The sequence below is a fragment of the Hordeum vulgare genome, chromosome 1H, assembly GCF_904849725.1.
Source record: "Hordeum vulgare subsp. vulgare chromosome 1H, MorexV3_pseudomolecules_assembly, whole genome shotgun sequence".
NCBI classification, from domain to species: domain Eukaryota; kingdom Viridiplantae; phylum Streptophyta; class Magnoliopsida; order Poales; family Poaceae; genus Hordeum; species Hordeum vulgare.
Window position 1 is genome coordinate 478,150,496 of NC_058518.1, and position 10,858 is coordinate 478,161,353.

The following is a 10,858-nucleotide window of genomic DNA, read 5'->3' on the forward strand; positions in this document are numbered from 1 at the left end:
AACATCAATACTATGACTATTGTGTAAAAAAAATGTGTTACTAGACTAATGTTTGGCAACTTGAATTTTGAGTTGTAAACCTACATCGTACATCTTGCAATGTTTGAGCAGTTTCTTGAAAATTTAATGGACTTTAGGCCCATAAAACAAATAATCCCAGAAAATCCCAAATGCTAAACCGCACACCCACATTGTCATTTCCAACTAACTACAATGTGCTTTCCTGCCTTAATTTGCGAGTAAAAGGAGGACTTTTTAGTGCCAAGATTGGTGAGTAAAAATTGCTACGGGGATCGTAAAATGGAGTTCTACAATAGAAGTCTGTAAGTTATATTGTTTAGTGATGCAACCAGATGTCGCAAATGTTCCTATTTTATGTGAAAACCTATTATAGTTTTTAAAAACTGTAGATCAAATGAGAGTTTCAGAAGATGAAAAATAGATCATTTTGGCCCCAAGTTCATTGTTGTCTCTTGCAACTTCTAAATCAAATATCTATGGCACTCTGAGCCATTTTGGTTCATTGTTGACAAAAATATATTTTGGTGCATGATATCCTTGAACATTCAATCCATCAACAACTAACAGCCACATTAATCATCCCATGAATAATAATTTTGACAAGCAGACTTTATTGAATTCCTTGTATTATTTACCAAATCTTGGGTTATTCAGCCTAGCTTAGATGCAACTTTTCCCATAGTATAACATGGCATTCACTTTATGCAGCAACATGCACCACCATTGTGCTTATTGCAGTAGCTTTTGTACAAGTCATAACCATGCTTTACACATCGGTTTTGGCAATCATCCCACGCATACTGCCATGGGTCCACGCATTCTTCAAATGGGAAACACAGTTTTCCACCATCATCCCTAGTACCTGCGTTCATAGAGAGGAAGTGCCATGTGTTGTGTGTACGAAGTATATAAAACTTGAATATCCAAATAACAAATGAGTCCAAAATTAAACTACCTATGTCCCTCGTTGCTGTAGTAGAAGGCAAGGAGGTAGATATAACAAGAAGAGCTACAAAGCAGAGAACATGTGTGATGTTCCTGGTAGGTAGTGCCATGAGGAGTGGATAGTTTGTTGGTCTTTTCACATATGGTTTCTTATATAGAGGCATGGTCAATGCTCTAAGGGTCAAATATTTCATGCATTAATGCTCTATTCCTATTTTTATGCGCATGCATTTATTTCGTTAAATAACTTGTGCCAGAAAAGTGTATCTTCGCACTAATTATTTTCCCAAACTTTACATTCAAAGATATATAGTGGTAAATTGTACATAAGAAAATCTTCTAAATAACTTATTCACGAGATCCTATTTTCGTACCTAGAGTGAGCAGCACTAAATACTCTCTTTTGTGTCAAGAAGATGTCCTTCTAGTCTTACCATTTTTGTAATCCTAGTCTTTATTTGTTTATGGAGTAACTATGGTCAAGTTGCTCATGTTCTTATTTGACACTCATCATAGTCATAAAAAGGTGAGCTACTCCCTGATTTACAAAATCTCCATCTCCATCTATACTACTTAAAAAATACATGAGGTTCCTTTTCATGACAATGAGCCTTTTCTCAATCCTTCGTAAAGTCGTCCACCTCTCACCCCCCTTACGTAAGGCCATCCCACGAGGCCCATTTTTTTGCTTTATTTGGGACCCCACCAATGTATATGCTTTGACCTGTGCCTATTAAATCACGTAAACATTGGATATCGACATGGCCGATTATGTCACCATAATTTACTTTTCTTCTTTCAACCTACCAATTAGCATCATTTCTGTTATCAAACTTTGACAAAATGGTATCTTCCATGGATACCTTCTGTTCAACTCATATATTCACATGATCTTGGGTAGTAAATATGTGTGGAAAATCCTAAGCGTGCTAATAATTAATGTGATATCACCTTCCGAACCTTTCAAAAATAAAACAAGTTCCCCCCATAACAAATTGCGAATCACACTCACATATGTGATATCTTTCCTAAAAAATGGCACACGCACACTACACTATTGATTTTGGTTAAAACACAATCAATTCGTCTACACCATCCTCCCTTGCATGTTCATCCTCCTCCGCCTCATATCCAGACAACTCCTCGAACACCGTGATGTATGCAAATACCTACAACAACTTTTTGAGAAGCCAATCGACATACAAAAATTAGTCTCAGGTAAGTTTAATGAATTATATTCATGTTTATCATCTCTACTACTTCAAAAATACATAAGGTTCCTTTTCCTATCAATGACATTTGGCTTAATCCTTTCTCAGTTCACCCTTCGCTACCCTTATGTAAGGCTATCCCACCAGGGTCTGGACTCCACCAACGTTTCTGATTTCACAGGTGCCGATTAAATAATGTAAACATTGAATACCCACATGACTGATTAAATCACCATGATTTACCTTCTTTCTTTGAGCCTACCAAATAACATCATTTCTGTTATCCAACTTTGACACGATAGTATCTTCCATGAAAACCTTCATACCAATTACTATACACACATGATCTCGAGTAGCAAATATGTGTGGAAAATCCTACACCTATTAATAATTAATCTGAGACCACTTTCCTAACCTTTCCAAAACAAAAGCAAATTCCTTTATTTCTATCGAATTGCAAGTCATGCGCACACCTATGATATATTTCCTAAAAAAATCACATGGACACACTATGCCATTGATTTTGGTTTAAAGAGAATCAATTAGTGTGCACCATCCTCCATTGCCCTTCATCCTCCTACACCTCCTAGCCAGCAAGCACATCAAACAGCATGACGCGTGCAAATACCTACAACATCGACTTTTGGAGGAGCCAATCGACATATCAAAATTGGTCTCGGGTAAATTTAATTAATTATATTCATGTTTACCATCTAATTAGCTTCACGCAATGTGCAATCAGGTCGGGAGATCTGAAATTGTACCAAATTGGCTTTAGAACTTGAGGACAATGATGCCTCCTTGACGTTAGTATAAAAAGGTTATCCATAATTACTTAGGAAATGCAATTTGATATAGCCTAGAAAATAATATGCTAAAGCGTTAGAATATCCATGCTCCCATTGCAACACACATCCATTTACCTAGTCTATCCTATATTTACACTTCCAAAATGCGAGTGTTGCTCATAATTGCTTTGTAAAATGTTCTTCTCATGATTACAAAACATCTCTCAAAAAGTTTATCGTCTTGAGGAGGAACAATCCTTAGAGATGCTGAAGTAATATGTGAACAACTAATTGTGTGGGAATTTATTACAATGCTTGGCAGCCCTTGATGTTTGAAATAGTGGGTGATGGAGGAAACTGCGGGGTCATAGAGGTAACTCTCCTTTTGGCCATATGTTAATTATTGGTGGGTTCATCTTGTAACAATGGTAAACTCTTTTTTCTTTCAATGAAAATATGGATAAAACCTCTCCACCTCTGCTATGGTGGTGGAACTACATTTTTTCTTGCAATTGTACCGTGGTAACACTACTACTCCTCTATTATTCGAAATAAAACATCACTTTCACTATATGAAGCACTAGTGCAGTTAGGACATGCAATGTGCTGCCATTCTGAGACTGAGAGAGAGCACACAAGAGAAAACGCAACATGTGTGAGAGAGGAAGAAGAAGAAGTGGAGGTTCTATCCAGATTTGGTGCATCTGACTAGACAATGTTCAAGCTAGTGACTGGAGGCTCAAACGTGCTTGGATTGACCCCAAACTTGGTGAGCTCGTTCCTAACTTTGAGTACTTCGATCTGGTTAGCTGGTTTGAGGATTGGGTCTATGGAGCATCATATTTGAGAGTGCTTTTGTCAGCTCTGACTGCTGCAGTTTCAGAACACAGTAGTTTTGGGAGACAAACAGTTTGGGTAGGCAAACAGTATCCAGTTGAGCTGAAATTTTGAGGGAATCTCAGGAACTTGTGTGTCTAAGTTTCTGCAAAATTTGGTGTCGTTTTCTTCTGTGGTTTAAGAACAGTTTGCAATATACTTAAGGGTACATAAGCTGTGTGTACTTTTCTTTGCTCAAATCTTGCCTCTTGTGGTTGTTGTTGTTGTTGCCGGTTGGCGGTGTTTAGAGTGTGTTGTAAATATCTGTAAAGGTTCTAGAGAATATTTGTACTCATCATTCTCACAGTGAAGTTGTGTGTACCGATCGGTCCACAACAATGGTTTTTTACTCCTCAACTTGAGGAGGTTTTTCCACGTTAAATGATGTGTCACATGTGCATGTTGTTTGTGTTATTCCGCTGCTTACTTGTTGGTTGAAGGTGTCCTCAAAGTTCATCTCAAGTAAAGGGGGTTGTGTAGTGTGCATATTTGCCATGTAGGTGAATTTGTGCAACTCATTGTTGTTGTCCAGCCCCAACAAAGTGGCATCACAGCCTTGGTTTGCTTGTGCAAATTGGTGAATTTCTTGTGGTGAAAGATGGAAGTGAATACGAGCAGGATGATATCTTTGGATGTTAATAATTACCAAGCATGGAAGGGTAAGATGGAGGACATGTTATATGTGAAAGAATAGTGGAAGCCAGTGTTCTCCACTAAGATGCCATAGGGCATTGAGGAAGGTCAGTGGAAGGTACTTCATCGTCAAGCTTGTGGGTTTATTTGACAATGGGTCGATGACAATGTTCTAAACCCGAAAGTAAGAGGTACAGACAAGATGTTCTTGATCAAACAATTTATGTGTTTGAGGTACAAAGATGGAACTCTAATTGCAAATCATGTGAATACATTCCAAGGCATTATAAATCAGCATTATTCAATGTGAATAACATTTGAAAGGGAAGTAAAAGCCTTGCTGCTACTATGCTCATTACCGGACAGTTGGGAGACCTTTAAGGTCACGCGGTTTGCAATTCAGCACCTAATGGAGTTGTCACTTGGAATCTTGTGAAAACCAGGGTACTAAATGAAGAATCTAGAAAGGTGGCTGAAGCTAGTTCTTCCTCACATTCGGAGGTACTAGTCACTCAGCCCAGGGGGAGAAGCAAGAGCAGAGGTCTAGGTAAAGGGGCAGAAAGAGGTAGGAGCAAATCAAGAGGCAAGTATGCTGATTATGAGTGCCATCACTGCCATCAAAAGGGCCACATTAAGTGGCAATGTGACAAGTGGAAGAAAGGCAAAAATAAAAAGAAGAAACAAGATTAGAAGCAAGCACACATTGATGGTGACACAGAGGGCAACCGAGTTATTGCAGTAGAAGAGGACATCATGCTTGTTATGCATGAAGAAATTGAGGGCAGATTTGGTGCCACTGTTGAGGAGAGGATCATTGTTGTTTCTGATGAAACCGTCAACCTTGTGGATGGTGATGAGATAATTTGGATACCGGACAACGGTCCTACCATTCATGCTACATTTTGGAGAGAGCTCTTCGCAAACTATATATCCGGTGATTTAGGTGTTGTGAAAATGGGGAACAATGATAGGGCAACCATCATTGGAAAAGGAGATGTGCATTTGGAGACCGCAAATGGTACAAGGTTAGTCCTCAAGTCTGTGAGGCATGATGAGACACTTCGTCTCAATATTATCACAGTTGGTTTGCTTGATGGAGATGATTATTTGAGAAGTTTTGGAAATGGTCCCAGTTTTGTATCATGTTCATATTAAGCTCTTTAGTGCTTCTATCAATGCACTAGAGAAGGATGGTCATTGTGCTCTATGGCACAAGAGACTTGCACATGAATGAGAAGGGGATGACAGTGCTAGTGAAGAAAAAATTGTTAATGGATGTGAAAGGAATTCACATCAAGAAATGTTCACATTGTCTAGTAGGGAAGAAACACAGAGTTGCCTTGAGGACTCTAACCCCTCACAAGAAACCTCAGAAGCTGGACTTGATACATTCCGATGTTTGTGAAATGTTGGTAGGATCTCTTGGTGGTGCAAAGTACTTTGTGACTTTTATTGATGACTTCTACAAGAAAGTTTGGGCCTTCACTTTGAGGACCAAAGATCAAGTACTAGGTGTATTCAAGCAATTTCAAGCCTCGGTTGAGAGAGAAACTGAGAAGAAGCTCAAGTACATTCGCACTGATAATGGAGGAGAGTATATTGGGCCATTTGATGCATATTGCAAGAAGCATGGTATTAGGCATCAATTTACTCCCTCGAAGACACCACAGCTGAATGGTCTTCCGAGACGATGAACATGACAGTTGTGGAGAGAGTTAGATGTTTGCTGTCAAGTGCAAAGCTACGTAAATACTTTTGGGTGAGGCTTTGATGACTACAGTTTATCTTATTAATCTCTCACCAAGTTATCCTTTGCAGGGAGATGTTCCTAACAGGGTTTGGTGTGACAAGGACGTCTCATATCGCTACCTAAAAGTTTTTGGGTAAAAGCCCTTTGTTTATATTCCTCAAGATGAAAGGTCAAAGCTTGATTCGAAGACATGAAAGTGTATCTTTCTTGGCTATGGAGGTGATGATTTTGGCTACGAGTTGTTTGACCCTATAGCAAGGAAAGTTGTGAGAAGTCGTGAGTATGTGTTTGTAGAAGACCAAACTATTGAGGACATTGTGAAGACAAAGGGGCAGGTTCTCCCTCAGCAGCAGGAAGACATGATTGATTCCAACCCAGTTCCTGCAGCTCCAACTCTTGTGCAAGTTTGAGCAGATGTGGAAGATGTACAAGTTGATGTACATGGTGGTGCAGGTGAAGAAGATGCTCCCCAAGAGCAACAAGAGTATGATGTTGTAGTTAATGATCCGGATCAGCAGGAAGCACCAACACCAGAAAGTCCACTAGGCGCTCCACTCAGAAGATCCAACAGGGGTCGAATTCCTTCCAACATGTATCCCTTAGATCAATACGTGGCATTATTATCTGATAGTTAAGAACCGGGATACTTTGCAGATGCAATGGAAGATTAGCACAAAGAGGAGTGGAAAAATGCTATGCAAGAAGAGATAGATTCCTTGCATAAGAATCATACTTATGAGTTGGTGAAGTTGCCCAAAGGCAAGAAAATTTTGAAGAAAAAGTGGGTCTACAGAATCAAGCAAGAAGAGAACACATCACATCCAAGGTACAAGGCCAGGCTAGTTGTAAAAGGTTTTGGTCAGAGAAAAGGCATTGACTATCATGAGATTTTTTCTCCGGTTGTGAAGATGACATCGATTAGAGTAATTCAGGCATGGCAGCAAGCTTCAACTTGGAGGTTGAGCAAATGGATGTGAAGACTGCATTCCTTCATGGTGAGTTGGAGGAAGAAATATACATGGAACAACCTGAGGTGTTTCTTGTGAAAGGCAAAAGAAGACTATGTGTGCAAGATGAAGAAAAGTCTCTATGGCGTGAAACAAGCACCAAGACAATGGTACATGAAATTTGAAAATGTGATGGGGGAGCAAGGCTACAAGAAGTGTATCTCAGACCATTGTGTGTTCATTCCGAGGTTCTCAGGTGATGATTTTATCATATTATTGCTCTATATTGATGATATCCTGATTGTTCGCAAGAATATCTCTAGGATTGCTAAGTTGAAGAAGGAGTTGAGCGAATGTTTTGCCATGAAAGACTTAGGTCCAGTAAAGAACATTGTCGGAATGAGAATTGAGCGGGACAAAAATTCCAACAAGTTGTACTTGTCTCAAGAGAAGTATATTGAGAAGGTACTTCGGAAGTTTAGCATGGAGAATGCTAAAGTTGTGAGTTGTCCATTAGCAGCCCATTTCAAGTTGAGCAAAAAGCAATGTCCTACGATTGCTGAGAAGAAAAAAGGAAACACAAAATATTCCTTATGCTTCAGCGGTTAGGAGTTTGATGTATGCTATGGTGTGTACAAGGCCTCACGTTGCTCACGCGGTTAGTACTGTGAGCAGATTTATGTCTAATCTAGGAAGACCTCATTGGGAAGCCGTAAAGTGGATTTTGAGATACCTCTGGGCAGCACAAGAAGCTTTGCTTTCGTGGTGGTGAGGCCAAGCTGACTGCTTTTTCAGATTCTGACATGGCCGGAGATGTTGACAGAAGGAAGCCTACTTCAGGTACTTGGTTACCTATGCAGGGGGAGCAATGTCAAGGCAAAGCAAGCTACAAAAGTGTGTGGCACTGAATACAACTGAAGCTGAATTCACTGCAGTAAAGGAGGCGAGCAAAGAGCTATTGTGGCTGAAACGGTTGGCTTGTGAGCTTGGTTTTAAGCAAGACAAGTATGTGTTGTTTTCTGACAACCAAAGTGCTATCTACTTGAGTAAGAATGAAAGTTTGCATTAAGGTCTAAGAATATAGAAGTTCGCTGTCATTGGATTCGTGATGTGTTGTATTCCAAGAAAATGCAACTTGAAAAGGTTCACACCGATGACAATGCGGATGATATGTTAAATATAGTGGTGGCTAGGAAGAAGCTCGAAGTATGGCGCCGGCTCGCTGGCATGGCTGTCGGAAGGAAGTGACACCCTCCATGATGTTCGGAGGGGGGGTTTGTTGGGCTAAGTCCCTCCACATGGAGGTGTGTTGGGAGGACAACATTAGCCCATAAGTTCAATACATGTGAGCCGTTGATCGTCGGTGCATCCAACGGTTAAGAGTGCTTCCAAGGGAAGGGAAGCAAGAAGAAAACCGTAGCCACTCCACTCCTGCCTGTGGTGACTGCCATTCTGAGAGTAAGAGAGGGCACACAAGAGAAAACACAACATGTGTGAGAGAGAAAGAAGAAGAAGTGGAGGTTATGTCCAGATTTGGTGCATCTGACTAGACAGTGTTCAAGCTAGTGACCGGAGCATCAAACATGCTTGGATAGACCCCAAACTTTGTGAGCTCGTTCCTTATTTTGAGTACTTCGATTTCGTTAGTTGGTTTGGGGATTGGGTCAATGGAGCATCAGATTTGAGAGTTGTTTTGTCAGCTCTGACTGCTGCAGTTTCATAACAGAATAGTTTTGGGAGACGAACACTTTGGATAGACAAACGGTGTCCGATTGAGCTAAAATTTTAAGGGGATCTCGGGACTCGTGTGTCTACTTGTGCGCCAAATTTGGTGTTGTTTTGTTCAACGGTTTAGGAGCAATTTGCAATATACTTAAGGGGACACAAGCTGTGTGTACTCTGCTTTTGCTGGAATCTTGCCTCTTGTGGTTGTTGTTGCTGTTGCCGGTTGAAAATGTGGAGAGTGTGTTATAAATCTCTCACATGTTCTAGAGAAGACTTTCGTACTTATCATTCTCATAGTAAAGTTGTATGGACCGGTCGATCCACAGTCGTGGTTTTTTACTTCTCAACTTAAGAAGGTTTTTTCACGTTAAATTCTGTGTCACATGTGCATGTTATTTATGTTATTCCGCTGCTTACTTGTTGATTAAAGCTATCATCAAAGTTCATCACAAGTAAAAAAGACTATGTAGTGTGTATATTAACGTGTAGGTGAATTAGTGCAACTCATTGTTGTTGTCCTGCTCCAACAAGACATGTATTTCAAGAGTCTGTTTCACCAGACGGATCGTTGTCCAATCGGAAAAGAAATCCTACATCATTTGATTAGTCCCTCCGTGCACGAAGCAAAACTACGTACAGACAGCCATGAGTACAAATGTCTACATTCTGCCGTTGAGCAGGGCGGCGGAGATGGAGTGGACGGCCCGGACGAGCTCGGCGGAGACGAGGAGCACCGAGGCCGGCACGCTGAGCAGCACCAGCGTCACGACCCCAACGCCGAGCCCCGGCCGCGCGCGCACCAGCAACGCGAACAGGATGCCCAGCGCCTCGCGCACGCCCGCGACGTACAGCCCGTGGTGCCGCCGCTCCAGCTCCGTCCACTCGCAGGGGGGCACGAAGACGCCGGCGCCGCCCTCCTCCTCCTCCCCCTCCGGCTCTTCCTCTTCGTCGCCGTCCTCGCCGTCCTCCACCTCGCGGATGCGCCGCCGCAGCGTGGCCATGCCCTCGTCGACCATCCGGCCGTCCCACGGCGAGCCCGCGGGCTCCCACTCGCCGCTGTCCCGCGGGTGGCCGCCGCCTCCCGACGCGAGGCAGAGGATCACTCTGCTCCCGCCGGCGCGACGAGCGCCGAACCGAACCATCGCCGTCGCGGCGACGTTGTGAGGCGATGACAGGAGGCCGCGCCGACCGGAGAGCCCGCGTGGTGCACTCCAAGGGCCATGGGCTCTTCCTGCCGCCGCCGCGGCCATGCGCATTGCTGTACTAGGATTGGTGGGTGACACGTCCGGTCCGGAGCAGGCTACGGCGACAATGATCAAGAGCGTAGGCGCGCGCGGGAGGCTCGACTCCGAAAGGTGAAAGTACCGGCGTGTTTACGTCGCTGATGGCTGATGCGTGTTGGCTTATATACCGGCGAAGCAAGGCAGCAGAGCAGAGGGTGGCGTGGCGTGGCTGGGGAGGCCGAGTTTCCCGTAGGGCCCTAGAGCCTGGCCGTAGGACGAGGGGAAAACAAAACGTGCGGGGAATGGTTTGCTTGGCTTGGGCGGGAAGAGCACGGCGGCGTCGCGTCGGCAATGGTTTGCTCTTCCTTTTTCTTGCGGCCGCGCGCGGGGTCGGCTGTGGGCATGGCCGTGTGCGGGCCGCGTCAGGGGCTGTTGCCGCTGCCCGGCATCTGCCTGCTGCGGTCCATCCGTCCATGTCAAATCGTCAATGTCAAACGAAAGAAAAGAAAAATAAAGGCACCTGCCCTCCTATGCTGCGGTGTCCGTTCCCGCCGCCTGGCCGAACGAAGCTTCCACCCGACCAGTCCCCCGGGCCTTTTTCTCCACGGCGCAACGGACGACGGGATCATCCGCAAGGTGGTGGTATTGCCGAGCAATTCCACCGTAACTCGCCCCGTCTGAAATTCGGGAAGGATGTCTCGATGAAATGGATGGCAAATTCGTGACACGTTTTGGAGGG

At 43.3% G+C, this 10,858-nt stretch overlaps 1 protein-coding gene and 1 long non-coding RNA gene across 2 annotated transcripts; both read right to left on the bottom strand.

Moving 5' to 3' along the window:
- Positions 1 to 565: 565 nt before the first annotated feature.
- On the bottom strand, positions 566 to 1,076 carry LOC123416205. Its single transcript, XR_006615884.1, has 2 exons — positions 977 to 1,076; positions 566 to 883 (listed from the first exon to the last, which is right to left on the bottom strand). It is a non-coding gene; the product is annotated as an uncharacterized LOC123416205 (long non-coding RNA).
- Positions 1,077 to 9,382: 8,306 nt separating this feature from the next.
- LOC123447133 lies at positions 9,383 to 10,458 on the bottom strand. The gene has a single exon (XM_045123712.1). It carries the CDS (start codon positions 10,150 to 10,152, stop codon positions 9,556 to 9,558), a length of 597 nt encoding a protein of 198 aa, XP_044979647.1. The 5' UTR covers positions 10,153 to 10,458; the 3' UTR covers positions 9,383 to 9,555.
- Positions 10,459 to 10,858: the final 400 nt, after the last annotated feature.

What these genes read in the sequence shown, in the direction of transcription:
- LOC123447133 (XM_045123712.1), bottom strand. Translation starts at nt 10,152, where the DNA reads ATGCGCATGGCCGCGGCGGCGGCAGGAAGAGCCCATGGCCCTTGGAGT.